Source organism: Plectrocnemia conspersa, unplaced genomic scaffold (assembly GCF_051122295.1).
Source record: "Plectrocnemia conspersa isolate PC_06_02 unplaced genomic scaffold, ASM5112229v1 ptg000012l, whole genome shotgun sequence".
Taxonomy (NCBI): domain Eukaryota; kingdom Metazoa; phylum Arthropoda; class Insecta; order Trichoptera; family Polycentropodidae; genus Plectrocnemia; species Plectrocnemia conspersa.
In genome coordinates, this window is record NW_028277176.1 from 24,191,185 (window position 1) to 24,211,501 (window position 20,317).

Genomic DNA, 20,317 nt, shown 5'->3' on the forward strand with positions numbered 1-20,317 from the left:
TCCTTACACACATGCTTATGTATGTTTTTGTTTGTATGTGTATAACAAGCACGATGGGGGACTTTCCGACCAACTAAAGTAATTTGATAATTGAATTTGTGCAATAGCGTGCAAATGATACGGCACGTATTTGAACGTTGGCCGCCGATTGAGTATAACTATTTTGATACGGTTTTACGATCCACTTGATTTTTGATAATCTTTTAATGCAGTGCGACTAATAAAAAATGTGTTTATATAAAAAAAATTTGCACACCTGTGCCATAATGTAATCTGAGATCGAACAAGATACTACCACTCTTTGAGCAATGTCCATTTGTGACGTTTACTTTTTAAAGCAACTTTTCAAACATGACACGACACGACTGTGAGTGACGTATTTTCAGTACACGCTATGAATTTATATTAAACTTGCCCAATCATAAAATACTATTATAGTTCGAGTTTTTTTTAACATATAGTGCAAAAATATACATTGAATATATTATGCAAACATACCACTTTTTCATTTTAAAATATACACCTATGTATATCATTGTTTATAGAGCAGTGCTTGTTTTACCATATAAATATATAATTAAGAATTTATATAAAATATGTTTATTAATTTTAGGTTAATTTTTAGCAAAACTATTGGTTTCATTAAAGTCTCTTTTTTCTTACATTTGTTCATTTATTCATTTAGTCTTTGCTCTTACTAAAATCAATAATGCAACATTAACATTAAAAAGTTTAGTGTAAGGTAAAGATGAAACTTAAGCTCGATAAACTTAGTGATATTTAATAAAACTTATCTAGAAATATATATATAAATCAAAGATAAATAAGTCGTGACTCATGCTGTCACTGTCACTTTAATGCACCAGATATTAACAACCGAATACAGATAAGAATATACTTAAATTCGTGAACCAAAAAAGAAAAAAGTTACATCGATAATGCAAATCCATATGTGACGACTAAGTAATAACAAAAATTAAAGAAATTTCTTTAGATATCATACCTTCTTTGTATTACGAACAAAAAAGTATGTAGTATATCAAAATTAGTTTAGTTTTTACATTGTGTGTTTGCGAACGCCATTTTATGGCGAGACGTACAGGTAGCGAAATCTGACTTTTTAGCAGTCGGTTGGTTCAGATAGCAAATGAATGAACACTTAAACACAACTATACACAGTTTTAGATTCAAATCTTAGTATATAAACCATCCGCGTATCTTGATACTCTACAATATAAATATGTGAGACAATGATATTTTTTTAAATTAATTGAGCTGACTAAATCTTGTCACAAGAAAAAATATATCAAAATAAGATGTTTTTAGATCAAAATTAGGCTTTATTCGTTTTAGTCTCATATGGGTACATCATCGAATATATCTAAAAAAATATTATTTCGTAATTAAAAATTACATTTAACACACGTTATTATATATCACATTTGTAAAAAATAGTTATGATATCCACAAGAATAATTTTTATGTATTTTTTCAAATGAATATACTCATTTTACTTGAAAAATAATAAATAAGTACCAGAAAGTAAAGAACCAGTTAACTGCAATTTTTTAAGTGAAATTGTTTATTAATGAAAATAATGTGACAAAGTAAATATGTGTTTCCCATAAATATTTAGCTTTTATTTTATTTTTATTAAATAAAAAAAAAATATGAGAAAATGTTGTTTTCCTAAACGATTTATTTTTATTTTGGTAATTATGTATTTGTGACAGTAAATGTGTATTACCAGTAGAGTAATATTTTCACTAGTATAAATATGGTTTCATTAAGATATAACAATTGATTTATACTATATTTGTTCACAATGCGTATTTTTACAATGTCAGAGATTTACAAATTAGCACAATATCGTTTGACAAAATACTACAATATTTAAAATAAATGAAACTAAACACAAACCTTACCTAACGAAAGTATAAAACTATAGTGTGTTTTATAATTTTAATTAAGTAAAGTTGGGTTTGGGTAATTCGTTTAGGATAGGTTTGGGTTTAAACTGAAAATATACGTTTAATAGCAGCAAATATGTAAATTTACTATCGGTAAATGTACATTTTTGCTAGTATAAATATATATCTACCGATGAAAATGTATTTTGATATAGTTTATTAAGCTCAGTAGAAATATACATTTACTGGTAATACACAGTCACTGTTATTTGTATATATCAAATATTAAAATACAGATAGATACAATAAATAAAATACCAAATACAACTTTTTATTTTTAGTATAAAAATAAATAGTATAAATACAGCTAAATTTTCACTCTTAAAAGTATGAATAAGTTTTTACCTTATGTTTTTAATTTTTTAATTAATTATCGAAAAATGTACGTATTTAATTACTAATAATTAAAATTTAGTGTTTTTTCAAAAGTAAATAAATTCTAGAATACAATATATAAAAAATGTTCTAAGACTTAACATAATCGTTTTCTCTCTTGGCGCTAAACCTTTATACGGGTATTGGCCTGGTCCACAATAACCTTCCATCATATATGGTCATAAACTACTATTTTTCTTCTGCAGATCTTTGTTTACAGTCATTTCAACTATGCCATACATATTGTCAACGTAATTGCTGTGTTGTGTGGTTGCTTTCTTTCGATACTTTTTAATAAACTTATTTTTTGTAAGATTTCACAATGCTTAATTACAGAAGATTTAATTACCGGTTACATTCCTCCACATCTACTCTTCGTATGTCGGTCAAAATGAAAATAAACGAAAAAATAAAATTACACGTCTACGCTATTTTTTCTCATGAGCTGTGTCATTGTGTACACTTGTTCGTCCGGTCGGTTCCAACTAATCAAGGTAAATAGCTGAACGTCTGAGGCACCAAATTGGGGTGAGGACCTCCGCGAAGTCACGTGACCAGCGCGTGCATAGGAACTGCGCCTCTAATTGCGGCCCCCAGTTTTCGGCAATAACAATAACGATTGTGTCGCAATAAAAGTCGTACATTTTTATTTTGGCGTGGCAATCAAAGGAACCGCGGCTACGCCCCGAACGGGGCCCTTTGTCTCCTTGATTAGCCTCCTCGATTGCACCCCATATTTTTTTCGGTTTACACGCCCAATCAACCGATGTGCGATTGAAAAAATCTCTATGAAAAATATTTTCGGCTACGGCCATTGTCGGTTATGTTGGATTGTGGCTCAATGGGCTCGATTCACAATGGAGTTTCATTATCGTAATGGTAATTAGTGCGAAATTGGATTTTTTGGAAAAATAACTATCGATGTTAAGCAGCCGAGCGTTTAGAAGACAATTTGTACAAATTGGATTGGGTATTCATTGAAAAGTAACGATCTATAAAGTTTTTATTGGTTATAGCGTAAATACATTAACTTGACGCGGAGTTGATACTATGCTTGTTGTGCAGTGTTTCTCAAAGTGTATGTATTATAAATACTTATTCATATCATATCTGAGAAAAGAATTGGTGATAGAAATACGTATTTTATAAACATATATATCAAGTAATAAAATAAAGTATTATACTCAAAGATTAGTTATTAAATTAATTGCTTAAAAAGTACTAAGCTGACTATTGTATACAACAACTAAAAGTTCGTAAATACAAAAACATATAATCTTTGATTTTTACAAATTCATTCGAAATGTCTTTTAATTTGTGGATTTATGATTAAATTTTATTCATAAGTACTCGACTTGGCACAATAATTTTTTATATATATTCTAATGTATTTAAAGAGCAATTTAATATATATATATATTAAATATTGTATATATTACATAATAACCTATTATGTTTTCATTTTAAACGGTATTTTATTTTCACATTATTTGGCATTTGTAAAAGCGAAAGAGAATTTTTTGTGAATAGACAACGATTTCCGCGCGAGAGTTTGCGTACAGGGAAACTTTTATGCGAATCTTTTTTTCCGCAGAAAAAGCCTTTTGTTTCCCCGAAATGTCAAACGCTCCTCATTGTTTTTACCATGTCCATTTTTTTAAAATACTCTTTCCACCATCGCAGATCGAACAATGAAACACAAAAAAATATTATAAAAAAAAACTCACCTATCAATGATGACAGGGTCCGACGGAGTCTCGTTCCGGTTTCCGCAACTTTTTTTATCACAACACCGACTGCAAGGTAAAAAGAGAACATGGTTAATTCAATACTCATGCATCGCAAATAGCGTGTATTACTTTGCCATATATCGTGTATGGTTCGACTACTCTAGTATGTCTCAGTATGAGCACTTAGTGTCGGCCTACCCCTACAAATCTTCCTGGGATAGTCGACCACCCCTTCGTCCTCACTTCGTCCCCGCACCTCCCGCGGGGGTATGGGAGGGGCCAAAGCCCAGGGGAGTCTGTCCTTTGCCTATTCACTCAATGTCTTTGCCCTTCGCTTCAGATCAAGGCGAGGAGTGAAGGGAGTACCTTATTGCTCATAACAGAAGTTGCAAACAAACGTTAAAAGGATATTTTAACTTTCGCCTGGTGGCGTAGGTCAAACCAGAATTGAATAAAAAGAAATATTATGGCGATATATCTCGGTTTATGTAATGGAGATGGTTTTGAACGAACTGTGCCGAGTGCTAAAACTCGGTGAATCCGTTAAAGAAAAAGGTTGTTAAGCTTTGAATTTTAAATTTAATCGTGAGGTTTTAAATTTGTTTAAATATTATTATTATCAATCTTATAAATTTACTACTGTAACAGGCGTTGGGTCAAAGCGTTCCAGCGTGTAACATTTTTTTAAACAAACATATTCAATTATTTTATTGAAATTTATTTTTATTATATTTTTAATAAAAAAACATTAATTTAATTCGTTTAATATAATAATTTGATTTTGTTGATAGAATCAAATTAAATTTATTGATATTATATTATATAAAAATATAATTATATTTTATAGATTACATATTATTATTTAAAAATGAATGTCACACATATAAATGCAATCAGTGACATAATCAAACTTTTAGTTTGTTATGTTTATTAAAAATATTTTTGAATGATAAATTTAGCTACACAGTAAAAACATAATATTTTTTTATAAAATTATTTAATTTTTTTCATATAAACTTTGAGAAAACAGCTGTTTTTAAAAGATAAAATATTGCTTGTGCATTATTATTGCACAGATTTGTTGCGAGCAAGCATTGGTCAGAACAGTAAACATTTTATGAATAACTCTCTGCAACGAATTTTTTTTAGAAGAAAGAATCCGAAGATTTGTCTTACATAAATGCAAAAGCAATTCGTTTTATGGAACAGATTATTTATTTAAATGCACATACCTCTCAAAATAATTCCCTAATAAATAGCACCTATTTTGTAAGAGCCTAACTCAACCTAAGCTAACTTGTAATGTTTTTATAATTGCAATTCTCTTCAAAATATGCATATTTTTGCTAATAATATTTACTTAAAAATCATGATTAATTTGACTACGAGAAAGTTTCTTTGAAATTATTTAAAATATAAATATAAATTAATAAATTTTTGGAAAAACATTGGAAAAACATTGTAAAAATACAAAAAACGTAGCGATTTTTTTATTTAAAACTTTCACCTAAAAATCTAATCTAACCTTCAACGTCTTATAAATAAAACATGTGTTTTTTTTATTAATATGTATATTTTTGTTTGCGATATTTTTTTTTCGAAGGCCAGAATTTTAAGGTTTTAAAGTAAATTTATATTTAGCTACCATAATTTATAATAAAAATGAATGAGCCTAATTAATTCATTTTTATTTTTTATTAAATCTTTCATTTTAACCTGACATAAGGCATAAGCCCAATGCGTTACAACGTGGAAAATCTGTACCAACTGAGTAAGTCAATCAATTATAATGAATACCTATAAGCAATTATTAACCACCAGACTTAAAGTCTGGGAATCGGTGACATCTATATTAATAACCATAAATTATTATGTGTTATATAATTTATAATCAATAAATGTCATTTTTTATAAATAAAAATTCGAGTGCTGCCTACCGGGGCTCGAACCCGCAACCTCAGAGTTGATAGTCTGAGTCGTTACGAACTACGCTATTCCATCGAAAATGAATACATATTAATTGTATATATTTACAAAATGATTAATATGTTTAGAAGATGTAATATTGGGATAAATGATATTTTGCCTATAATTTAGTAACAATAGTCTTGATCCTATACTAGCTAGGCTACACAGCTTTTTTATTGCCGCGTTATGATATTTTTTTGCAAACTACCACCTAAGAACCACACATAACTTGCTCTAAAATTGTTGACATAAAATGTTTTAGATACACGTACATGCGATTTATTAAAATATGTATATTTTAGTTCGCAATATATTTTTATTTGGAAACTGTTATTTTTTTATGAATTTTTAATTAATAAAGTAAAGTATACGAATTAAAAAATATATATTTTTGTATTTATGTACAAAATATTTAATATGTGAGGAATATATAATTTTTTGATAAAATATAGTATATCTTAATAAAAAAAACTTTTACTTTATATTTTAGTAGTAATAGTTGTAATTTTGTACAAATTGTGTTGCACAGTGAGATAGTTATTGTTTTTTTTAAATATCTGATTTTTATATACATTATTTTAATATACTTGACCGCAATCATTTTTTGAGAAATCAGAATTAAAAAATAAGATTTTGTTACATTAAATAGGTTGCAAAGCGACACTAATATATAGACTTTCTACTTAATTGATAGTAATTGATTGTGTTTACTTGGTTGTAACGTATTAAGCCAACGCCATTAATGTTGGGATGGAAGATTTATAAATAAATAAATATGTTTTATAACTATATTTTTTTGAAAAAATGCAATGATAAGTTAATCTAATAATTTTCATGAAAAAAGTAGAATTGTGTATATGTTCATAAAAATTGACATATTGTAAAGTATAATTCATATAAGTCCCTGACACTAATGTTAGTTATCTTATATATGTAGTATAATTTATCTATTAAGTATGTTGTTGTTAATGGGTTTATTTTTGTAGGTACCCTATTTGTCTTATTTTATATTTTAATAATATTTTTTATTTATTGTTAGAATAATAAATCCGACACTTAATAATTCATGAAAAAAATATGTTTAAAAGCAAAAGCTGAAAAATTGCCAAATTTTTCCGTTAAGTCACCGGAATTAATGGTGTCGGCGGCCCAAGATTTATAACCCCTGGCGGGTACGGCCGTCTACGTCGTAAACGGTCGTCGGAAAAGTTTCTCCCTCAGGTACGCGAGCGCCTTCCCTGGTGCCCCACGGGGGAAACTTGTTGCGATTTCCCACGCAGACGCATATCAAAACTTTATATTTGTGTACATAATATTCGAAAATTAAATATTCAGACGCGTGCGTGTATCGGCGGGTCGCCGTGCCTAAATAAGTTATGGGGCCATACGAATACAACCCATAAACTCGCTTATGCGCCGCGGAAAAATAACCGTTTTACGACCGCCTCCATTTTAATATTGCCGATTCGATTTTCCACGGACAATTAGTTTGAGTGCATCATCCCGGACACGGAATATAGTAGTATAATACGTATTTGTATATACGATACACATAAATAATGTAGAGCCGTGCGACGAATTAATCATGCCTGGCTTAATACGAAATATAAATGCTTTTTTAAGTTAACATTTTTTTTAATGACAAAAAATATGAAATTTATAAATAAATAGCTTTGATACAAAAAATACTTAAAACTTTTTTTAGAGCTATATAATTATTATATTTGATTAATTATTGTTTATACACAATTTATTAAAAGTATATTTTATATCAGAATCATCATAAAATCAGTTCAGGTTCTGTCTGTTTCAATAATTTATTATGAGTAAAGTGAGCTTAAATAATACATTTTTATTGCTCTTTTAAAAATATTATTTTATTTTTAAGCTAACTGCAGCTGTTATTTACTATAAATAATTTTAATAAAATCCCAACGGATGTTTTCTATCAAACTGTTTTTAAATATGCTTCTAGTGTCTTAATGTTAAAAAAATTTCCTGTCTTACATGTTTATAGTATAAGGCGAAATATTTTTTTATATTAACTATTTAAAAAAATAAATAGTATATTTACGATTTAACTAATTACACAACTATTATTTTACCGTTAGAAAATATTTTTTTATTTAATATATACTCCACACGTTAAAAACGTGATATTTTAAGGCCATTAAAATATCGTTATTTAAAATATTCATTTTATGGCTTATTTTCACTACATTGTATAATAATTTAAACGAATGTCTTACACAAAGCAACAACAACGAGTAAAAAAAACTCACCTGCACATTACTTCGTGTGTGAGTAGGACGCGGCACATCTCCGGATTCTTGTCTTGGCCCTCGTACATGATTGGCTGTGGAGATAAACGAAAAAAGAGCGTTATTCAAGATATGATTAATGGTTTTGTAAATCGATCGAAGACGTAGATGGCTGCTGAGTTTTTTTCATCCAACCATTATACCAAAATAAAAGAACGAGACGCGGTTGTTATTCTTGGCTTTCGTGGGGAGGATTTTTTCCCCTTTGTCGAAGGCAAATAACATTAAAGGCGACCACCATGTTGAGACCATTCCATTGTGGCCTTGTTGTGACATGGGAAGTTATTTTCGATCAAACGTACATTATTATACATTGATTTTTTGGGTCGTTCATGTGTTCTATTTTGATATATACAGTAGAACCTCGATTATCAGCACTAATTTTGGATAGGAATAGAGTGGATAATCAAAAATTCTGATAATCGAAAAAAAGCAAATAATTTATAATAAAAAGGAGAGAGAAAAATATATCTACATATACAAATACATTATAACTTTAATTTTAATTATTGCGAATTAAAATAATCAATGATTGATTTTTCTTAAAATTAGCTTTTTTTTAGAAGCCGCTAAATCTCATATACTTTTGAGGCATATAAGTTGTGATGGGTTACATTCTTTCTGTCTCTCAAACCACTTCATGGCTACATCTAAGTACTGAAAAGCTTCAAAATGCTCTGGTTCATAATTTTCCTCCTTCTCATTGACAATCTTCTCGTTGTCTTCTTCTTCAGAGGGTATTATTTCCTCTTCATTTAAAATTCAGTCAAGGATCGTTCGCATCACAATTTAACCACTCCATGACATCTTTTCTGTTGCATTTGCTGCATATTAAAATTTGTGATGTCTTTTATGTTAGCCGTATCTCTCTTCAAAAGTTTGTTCCATGATTTTTTTAATGTCGACACATTTATAGAATTCCAACTATCTGCTATTATGTAGTAACAGTCCCTTAAATTAATCTTCTTGTGGAAGCTGATAAGGAATTCTTTACTATTTTCGTCTACTAATAATGGTTTTCGAAGGATCTGTTTTTGATATAAGCGCTTTAATGTTTCTATATATTACTCACTGATCCATTGGTTGCATTACAGACGTGACATTTTCTGGAAGAACTTTTATCGTAAACATTTTGTCAATCTGATTTAAACATTTATTGATGGATGCGACTGTGCATTTTCGAGTAATAACAATACTTTTCCCCTTTTATCTATAGATTTTTGAATTTTTTTCACTTTTAAAATGTGGTATTTTTAAATTTTTGCTTAAAATAAAAATAAAATAATCCAGGACGCCGTTGCAGTAGAAACGTTCCCACTGCGACGGCGATGGCACGATTTTATTGCTTTTGACGTAGATTTTTAACTTCTGAGAAGCGATTATTGTTTTGCGCTTTCCTATTGGTCAAAATTTTATTTAGTTGTGCTTATTCGCTTGATAATCGAGTGTTTTTACCGCGATAGTATGATTTTATTTCTATTGACCTAAACTGGAAATTCACTATATGGCAACATTAAGCAGCAAAGAAAACGCGACAAATTATCAGATAAATATTATGAGTAAATATTTTTAATAATTTTTATTGCCTAATTAAAATATTTTGCATAAAATACGATTTCAGGAAATATGTCGCAACGGTCGCTAATTTTATTTATATGTAGCATAGAAAGAGTTAGCTCGCACCTATTATTATTTATTTAAGAAATTATATTACGATATTAAAAAATATATAGAATACCATTTTTGTCATGAGGTCCGGAATCATTGTTTTCCCAGAGCCCGCGTTCGTTTTTAGCGGCCCTGTAGATGTCTTTCTTTATAAATTCGTATTTACTTATAATAAGTTATAATCTATTACACATCTTCGTAGACTAGGCCAAATAATTTCTGATGTATTAGTTTTATATTGCATTCTATGCGGAAAAATTATGGAGTATATATTTACAATAAGTACGAAGAACCGCAAAAGTATCTTAGGTTACCTGATACGTTGCACTTTGGACGTTCGCCCTTGAAAGCGTCTAGAAAAGTGCATCTTGGCTACGTGGTTATTGAATAAGACGAGGCCGTAAAAGCGGTCCGGCTCACCTTTCTTTGTGTACCTGTCGCTGGTGTGGGTCGTAAAACGTAATTACAGTTTACACAGGTCATTAAATGGTTGGGAAATTCGCCGCCAGGGGCTCCTCGGGTGCCTCGTAAAGCGGCTACGCCGTAGCTGAGCCAGCTACGGCCACTACGTAGCGCAAAGCCACGTGCTCGTTGAAAACTTTAGAGCGTCGGAAGCATAGAGGTTAACCGCTGGATTTAACCGACTGTAATAATCGGACAGCATATATAAATTTGATTATAGTAAAAACAATGCAAGTATTTAAAATTATTTTTGAAACAATAGTTTCAATATTTACATACAAAAATACATGGACAGATACGGCAAATGATTTATTATTACATAAATAATAGAGAAGCCAAACTAAATGCCCATTCCACCCGTTATAAAAATGGTGACAAAATCTCTTCAAGTGTATGTCATATATATAGATTTTGAGAAGGCCTTCGACAAGGTTTGTGATGGGTTATTATTAAAAAAAATGTTTACCTTGGAGGTTTTGGATGATTTATTTCTAGTTATTTGAGCGACCGTAGACAGGTTTGCTCTATTGATTGACAAAATAAAATTTCACGCTTTCAAAAATTCTCAAGGGTTCAACTTGGGCTTTTCGACTCTTACGTTATTTAAGAATGACATAGATACGGCAGTTATAAATTCAAGTTTTCTGTTTTATGTAGATGATTTAAAATTGTTTTAATGCATTCAATCTGTTGCGAACTTTTCTCTCTATAGAGTGATTTAAACTGTCTTGAGAGATATGCTTCCGTCTTTAGTATTTAAAAATGCCATAGTGTAATTTTACTGATCCCATTTGCCATAAGATTATTCCTACAATCTTGGTAAGAAAATATAGCCTAAAGAAACTTCCATTAAAGATCTCAGAATCACTTTTAAAAACAAGTGGAGGTTATTTTTACAAATAAACGACGTCTGCAATAATCTTTTTAAACACTAATTTAAAACAAAAAACTCGTTTAGAAAAGGTATATATAATACATACATATCTACTGAAAATTTGACAATTTACTACATTTTTTAGAATAACTAATGCAATGCATTATATCAATTTAAATGAACTATTATTTTTATGACATTAACAGTTTTGCCACACTTTTTAAGTAGCGAAACATTTTATTTCAAAATAAGAGGTTAATAAATGTTTTTTGATAAAGATTTAGAATATATTTTATTAAATTAATGAAATAAATATGGTAGGCTATTTATTACGTTATCTATATATAAATAACATTCTATATATATATATTGATAAAAAATACTAATAATAAAAACTAAACATATTTTTAATTTTTGGTGAATTTATAGTTTCATATGTATTTATTTGTAGTGAAATTATGACGTCATTTATATAACTTTTTTATTTAGTTCCTATGCGATTATTTTTTGTAGTTATAGCTTATACAAATGTTAAGTAAATATAATTATTAGATCAGATGTTTGTCCCACATAAATCAGTGGTTGCATCCCTTTTAGAGGCGTCGATTTTTTCTTTATGGCTCGTCGCCTTTGCAACAGAAGAACTCTCCCTCGCAAATAGGGATTATGCCTCTTATTATGGGTAATCCTTGTGATAGATTTTTTCCTGTTTAATTGAATATGTAATGGAATGGCTTTGTCGGCTTTTGTATTGAGAGATATTCGAGGATTCCCCGAGACTTAGTGGCCGATAGAGGGGCAATATGTTCCCTTTTGTACGAGCATGTGGCTTATTTAAAAATAAAAACCGTCGAGGGGTGCAGACGCAGAATAAGGGTTGTTTACGTAGCGCATGAGCATAAATTATTATATAATATATAAAATATTATTTAATGTAAAATTAACTTATGATCGCGAGATGAAGAGCGCGATGTCAAATTCAATATTCAATCATTTCTTAAGCCATTTGCTCCCCTTCTCGCTGTGAATGGAATAAAAGTTAAACCTAATTTTCTACAACAAGAAGTACCAAACAAATTACGTACGCTGCAAGCAAGATGGAGGCGAATGGGAGACGAAGAAAAATTGCCAAGCAAAGACATAAGCGAGCGAAACTAAGTTAGCTACGGTGATTTACAAGAGAAACACTTTAGGATGGCTGTCTGATGTTGCTATTATAGTGAAGCTCCGTGAAAGGATCATAAGATTTTATATATTTAAAAATACATATTCTTTGATGTATAATAGTAAAATCGCTAAAGTATATCATACTATAGTACTTGTGCATATAAAGGCATAATTTACATACGTATCGACTCTTTAGATCGCTCTGTCCAAACACAATCTTAATGCCACGTGACAGATAATAGGCAATCCCTTCAAAGCTCACCCTCGCGTTAGATAAAGCATATCTCAGAGATAAGTTTAAAATATGATGTTTAAGAACAAGTGCAAATAAGAGGGGAGTTTTTTTAACATTGGCCGAATCGAAAATGAGCAATGTCCATATGGATCGCGGCCAGGATCATATTGTAAATAGTGAGTGTCCTGTCGGGTTTGTAATAATAACGCGGTCGCACAATATCATCGACATAATAGGGCGAATATGTATAGTGCGGTAGTTACGGTACGACATAACGATCGTGTATAGCTTACAAGGCCCATTCCGGCCCTGTTCATTGTCCTGACTATGCGCCGTAACTAATCAGCTAATGATGTGCATGTCGCTTCATTTTGTAATAATATGTCAAATGATCATAACTCTCATGTCAATGTCTAGCGCTTCTAAATTATTCTTCGGGTGCATAGAGTGTACTATCGTTTATTTGATCAGTGGTTATATCTGCGAATATTTTAGATTTTTTTAATGATTATGTAAAGGCCTTTTTAATACATTGATTTATAAACATAATTAACACACTAAGTATTTTGATCATATAGCATTAAATGATTTAAAATATGTATATAGCAATATGTGTATTTCGGCAAATTAAATTATAACACAGTGAAATTCAACTTGCTTAGCTATAAAAAATGCATTAAAGAAATTAATTTTAAAAAACTAAAATAAATAGCAAACAAAGATGCATTTAGAGTTCAAGAAAATATAATCTTATTTCAAGTATTATTTTTTTAAGTCATTAATTATAAATAAAAATTTCATGTAAATTAATTAAGACAAAAAAAAATTCTCTGGTGATTGCATAAGTACTCTAGATCTAGACAGAAACTAATAAAAAAAAATATATTTTAATAAGATGTTTAGGTAAAATTTAACTAAATTAAACACCAATGATAACAACTATGTACTGTGTAAAGTTTAATATTTAGTTAACAAGAATGAATGGGTTAAATTTGCACACTATTTATTTTTTATCCGTGTCCAAATTAAGCTTCATATATTATAGTAAAAACTAAGGCAGTCAATAGGATACAGTTGCTAACCATTGTATTATTTTTTTTAAATTGTTTTTACTGCGAATTTTTTTTTTATATGTATCGTAATGATTGTTTTATATTGTAATTAAAAACTGAAAATTCTATTTTACATTTTCTATTAAAATCGCCATGTTAACTTTGTTTAACGATAATTTCAACTCATTAATCTTTAGAGCTACCATATTTTGTGAATATATTTTTTTTAAACTGATCAAAATATTATACAAGCCTCATGTAACATAAACCTAGCATATACACGTAGGTGTTGAATGTACGAGCTAACATATAAGACATTAAACGTATAGAAATTAAAATAATGAAGAGCAAAGTAAGCGGTTGAGTGCCGAGTTACACACTTTGAGCGCTAACACTTTGTTATGAGTTTTAGCGTCGGGGCGCTATTTCATAGCAAAGCCCGCGGAGTAATATATCGCTGAAGCAAATTTATGTTAAACGCAACAAATATTACGGAAACCGTTAAGCTCGGGAGCTCTCCCGGTGGAGATTTATGACGGTTTTATGATACATAAGCGTACGCGCTGTGACGTCACACGATTACGCCCCCAGAAGATGAGGTGAGAGATTCAATATTTTTTTAGTCTCTGTTTTGAATATATATTTAAACTGTAAAAAACTCCTTACAGTTAAAATGTGTAGAAACTAAACATTATTAGTGAATTTGTAAAAATTTATTTCACTAAAAAAACCGATAATCGATCGATCTCTGAATTATGGTGTTTTTAATGTATGTGTATACCACCTATTTAAAAATATTTCTTCACAATTATTAACATTTTGATATTTCTCAATAAAAGTTAGGCTGTGTGAAAAAAAGCGTAAGCTGCTTAATATGTACTTTATAATAAAAAAATCGCTATATTACAATTTAAATTGCTACATTTTTTAAGAAAAAGGTCTGAAAGATAATAAGAAAATTACACTACGCATCTAAATATAATTATTGTGATATTTTTTCGTAGAATATTAAATAAAAATTTAAACATACATAAATCTAAAATTAATTTATATTTAAATAATTTTTACAATTAAAAATTTTCTTATAAATGAGTCATTAAAAAGCAAAAGTGGTTATTTGCCATTTTTACCGTAATTAAGTTTAGTTCTTAATGTCAGTTAGATCAGATGTCCAATTTAAGAAACCACTAGCATCTTTGACCAGCAGTAACTCAATGACTTATACATAATAATATATATAAATCCCTTATAAACAAGTGTTCCTAAAAATTTTATCATTCGTAAAAAAATGTATATTTTATTTTTGAAAGCTACAAACTAAATGCAATTATTAGCTTGTGATGATAAACAAACGCTTTTATAATAATAGTACTACTTATAAGGATATATATATATATATATATATATATATATATATATATATATATATATATATATATATATATATATATATATATATATATATATATATATATATATATATATATATTATAACCATCAAGAAAGAATATATGAATATATAAGAATGTATGCAATAAATATTTTTGTATGAAATTGTTTTTTTCTTATTTCTAAATTGCTTTTTTTGATTGTTTACAAATATTTTTGATTATTTACAAATAACGAGTTTATAATAGTAAGTATCAATAGAACAGAATTGTCAGGATAATATTTTTCTTAAATCTTCATGGTTTTATTATAATATTATTAACAATATTATGAAAAAATGTTCATAAATAAAATTTAAAAATATCTTATAATAAAACTTCTTGTCTTATTTGTAAATAAAAAATATATTTTAAAAGCATATTTTTTTTAAAAGTCTCTTTTGTGGAGAATATTATATCAATACATACTATTGTAAATTTGCTACTTTTTTAAATAAATAAAAATAAAAAATATTGCGCTAAATACTGGTTAATAAAAATCTGGCAAAATTTGAGCGATCTAATAGAAAAATTAAATCTACCGTTACTCATTATGTCACAGCAAAGTAGTTTGGGTTAACATATAACAACTAGTTTGGGAAATAAATGTATATTTTGATCACTTGATTACATCATAAAACTCTAACGTGATTTATATTATAAATACGAGAGATATTTGAGACGTTAAAATACAACTCAAGTAAAAACTTACTGCCATTTCAGCTATTGTATACGTGACGTGGCATAGTCAACAAGGCCCTAGTTTCAATTATTTTTTATTACAATTTTCTTCTCTAAAATGATTTGCTCGAAAAATCAGTAGCCTTTTTTTACAAAAAGTAAATTTGTATGAATATTTTAAGGTGTTTCAAAACCACTGGATAAGTATTTGAATTGTAAAAAAATATGTTTGCTTCGGCAAATTAAAAACTACCATATTAATTAGATAATAAGAAGCCGCTCTGCGTAAGAATCCAAATATTTAAAAAAAAATATGGGGGCCTTTCACTGAGGTACGCCATAAAATGTAATTGTCAGCGAATTTAAATCTCAGTTTCTCAATAATCCATAGAGATATTTTGTTATAAAATGTAAAAAAGGTTCCATTAAAACATATCATTCTATACAAATTTGTTCTCTTTAATGATTATCTAATTATCTGTTCATCAATAATAAAAGATATTTACTGTATTAGTATAATTACATATATTTTTTTATATGTCAAAATTTCCAAAAAAAAATGTGGTAAATGGAAAATGAAAAAATCTAAAAAACAGAATGTTTAATTATGGTGCACCTTTAAAATTTTCGTGTCAATTACTTTACATGTAAGTACGTGGCTTTTCCATTGCTTTTGTCATGATTAATTTTTTTTATGAAACGGTTGATGAGCTTAAGCTATCAAAATCTCAGGTTGAATGCCTAAAAAAGAGTAGGTGCAAGACTTCTATGATGTTGGTATCAAGAAAATTCCAAGTATTAAGGTGACCACGTATTGTTAATTTACGAATATCTCTTGTTATTATTTTTTTTACCAGGGAATCGAATTAAGTAATATCATGTATTTAGCCGAATGCAATATAACTCTTATTTAAAGATGAATAATATGATAAATCGTCACATTTTGTTGCACGCATCGATCACGCTCTCCCAACACGGCCTTAACAATCGACATAATCGTCGACAATTTGTCCAATTTCGCCTAATTGCAACGCATCATCAACATAAGCGCACAATCGTCAGTTCAGCGCCCACTCAACCCCACTGCCCCCCTTACTACTACCCCACCCCCGCCACCGGCATTGTCGCAGATGAGTTAATGTTACAGCATTGACATTTTAGCGGCGGCGCATAAATTGGCATTGCGGTAATGGCGCCACTAAACACCGGCGCCGCCATTGTGCGAGCCGCGTGTGTTTATTTAATAGTGGAATTTGCGAAAATAAAACGGCGATATATACAGAACACGGTGGGCGATGCCATCGGAGGGGTTATTGTTAGGGCTGCCAGGTGTTCGGGATTTCCCGGACATGTCCTCTTTTTTTAGTCCTCCGGAAACGTCAGGGGAAAATCTCAGTTTAAATTCCCAACTCATAATAATAAATGGTTCATATTTTATTAGATTTCATCAGCTGTGTAGCATATGTGATGCTGGGATTTTAATATATTTTTTTAAATATATGTATATAAACTAGGGATTTATTGTTCTCTTTGGGAAAAAAACGTTTCTTAATATAACGAAGCATTTTATGAGAGCCCTATATTATATAAGTTTCAGTTTTGTTTTAGGATGTCTTAGATTGTCCTTGATTTTGAATCATGTCGTCTTAGTAATTTGCAAACCTGGCAGCCCTAGTTATTGTAGTAACGGATACGCGTCCATAATGGCGCAGTTGTAACGGGCGCCTTCTGCGTACTATATTCATCGTTATTGCTTCCATGAAAGAAGAGTCACGGCGAGCGCAGTAAAACGAAATTTACGTGTACGTTGTAACCCTTAGCCGTAGTTACGTCTAACAAGGAGACCTCGTCACGCGACGCGTCCATGTGCGCCCCGCGACAAATTTTATTAATTAATTTGACATTTCTTTTATCCAAAATAAATATTGTAATATGTTCTCTTTAAGTTATAATTTTAAAGGATACATCATATCCGTAAAAAAATTAACGGAGAGTCTTTAAAAAAAAACAATAAATAAATAGTGAGAATATTTCATATTCAAAGCAACGCAAGATGAGAAATATGTTAGATACGACCCTTAGATATCTGAGAAATTTTCTTTAATTCCTCTCCAACAACACTTCACATGGATTCCAGATAAAATAGCCATATTTAGAACACTACATATTGTACAATAAAGTAATAAAGTGACACGCGCTACGCATAACAAAACTGAGCATCCTAGACGCCTTATCGCAAACTTTGCTGATGTGCATACAAAATCACCATCCATGCTCGAACGTCCCTGCCAAGTCATCAACGGAAATATTTCTGATTAAAACAATTCCCCCTATACTTTAAGATAATTTCACCGAGGAAGGGGATCTGGTAAATGGGACTATGTGACACTTGTCTATGCTGGGAGGCTTTCGATTTTTGTAAAAATAGTGAATCTGAATTTGTGTGAGCTCCTAAACATTTTCTTAATTTCCGCATGTATGTCGTTAATGAATAACAAAAAAAAACAGAGGGCCCAGGTTTGATCCATGTGGTACTCCAGAATGAGCAAAGTACTCATCGAAGCAACGATTGCTCACATACTGACAGTGATAGTTTCATGCAAAAAATTCTAGTTACTAAATATCACATTAGCTAACTTACGTTTTTAAAAGATTATATTTTTTTCAATTTAGTAAAATAAAATTTTCACATAATAAAGCGGTTTATTCTTTAGCGCATTATAAATAGATATAAACTTTAACATTTTATTTATAATGAATTTTAATTATTATTTTATTTTAGCATAGTATGATATTATAATATATTTTTCAGATTTAATAGTGCGCCATTGAACAAGTGAACAGGCCATAAGCGTCTCGTGAACCGCGACTCTGCTATACCCAATTAACAGGGATTTATGGCTACCAAATAATTAACTCAAAGCCTTCTTGTTCTTATTCGTCCGCTTAAGTTTCCTTTCACGTCAGACTGTAACAGCCGTTTGTTCTTGGGGCACGAGAGCGAACGAGAGAAAATACTAAACCATAATATCTTTATAAAAATAAACACCGAACATGCTTGCTTCCCTTATTACTCACTCCACCTAAAACGTATTTGTTTTTAATCATACCGGCCGCGGCGATCAAACAACGTGGGGTCGCCGAAGACCCCACGATCGGAAGAAATAACAACACAATCAGTGGCTGCGCGATTGGCGGTTACCGGTCACGTGACTGCCACGTGTCACGCACGCGGACAGTCGTAAGCGACCTCAGTCAGTCTTGCTGAGGTGACCATCGATGTGTTGTTATCGGGAAAGCATTATTTATTTCACACCAGTAGAGCAAAAAATAAACTATTCTATGAAATAATTTCAATATATTTTATTATTAAAATAAAATTAATTATACGTTTTAAATAGCTTGCTTACTCTTTAAATATCTTTAATATAAATGCTTGTAAAGGCAACGCATACTTTTAAATAATTTAATCTCAATGTAAAGTATGTAATTTAAAATACCTTCAATATGGCTATCGATACAAGAATTATTTAATAAAAAAATATCCATTTTAGTACAAATTTTTTTATAAACTATTTAAATTATGCTTTATTGTAAAACTGCATGAATAGAGTGGGTCTATTCCAGATGTTTGAAAATATAATATATTTATTATTTATACATTTCTTGAAACTTTTAATATAGATCGGAAGTATTTGAATGGAAAAAAATGTTGATTCGCTTCTTAAATGTTACGCCATAAAATTTACCTGTCGGTGAAATTAAATCCAGATTTTTATAATCCAAAGAGATTTTTTATCTTCATCTTGTTCAAAATATAAAGAATGTAAAATTGTAACAGCTGTTGTTGAAAATTTTCTCTACAATTCGGGTATAAATACGGGAGCCCAAAATTCTTACGTAACTCGACGATCTGTGATTAATCGAAGTGGATCGATCCATTTTTGTATATGCATAATTATCACCAAATCACTATTAGAAAGATCGCTGAACAATTAGTATTTTGTACGATTCATAAAAATTAATTTAACTGGCATTATGGCGATGAAACGAGTAGTATCCAAATTGGTTCAAAACCTTTTAATGAAAACAACAACGCAAAGAAATTGCTGAGCAAATGTTAAATGAAGTCGCTGACTATTTAGAATAAAATATGTGGTGAATCATGGATGTATGTTTATTAAGTTGTAATAAAGATCCGATCATCTCAATAAAAGCGTCTTGAGGAGTTAATACCAATAAAAATACGTCAAGTTCAATCGAATGTCATGGTTTTCTTAATGTTTATTTAATTAAATTCAAAACACTTATTACTCTGTAGTTTTACACTACTTACATACATGAAACAATCCGAAGAAAATTACCAGAATTGTATGCAAATAACTCT

General features: G+C 29.8%; 1 protein-coding gene across 10 annotated transcripts in view; it reads right to left on the bottom strand.

Annotated features, from left to right (window-relative positions):
- kn (EBF transcription factor knot) overlaps window positions 1–20,317 on the bottom strand; it is a 105,846-nt gene that overhangs the window by 67,273 nt on the left and 18,256 nt on the right. For all 10 annotated transcript variants that reach the window (XR_015811571.1, XR_015811569.1, XR_015811568.1 and 7 more), the window contains exons 6-7: window positions 8,326–8,399; window positions 4,073–4,141 (exon numbers count right to left, since the gene is read on the bottom strand). Coding sequence is in view for 5 of the 10 variants with exons in the window: in XM_088199241.1 (XP_088055367.1) it covers window positions 4,073–4,141; window positions 8,326–8,399 (143 nt within the window). In the remaining 5 variants the exon portion in view is untranslated. The remainder of the gene's footprint in view (window positions 1–4,072; window positions 4,142–8,325; window positions 8,400–20,317) is intronic.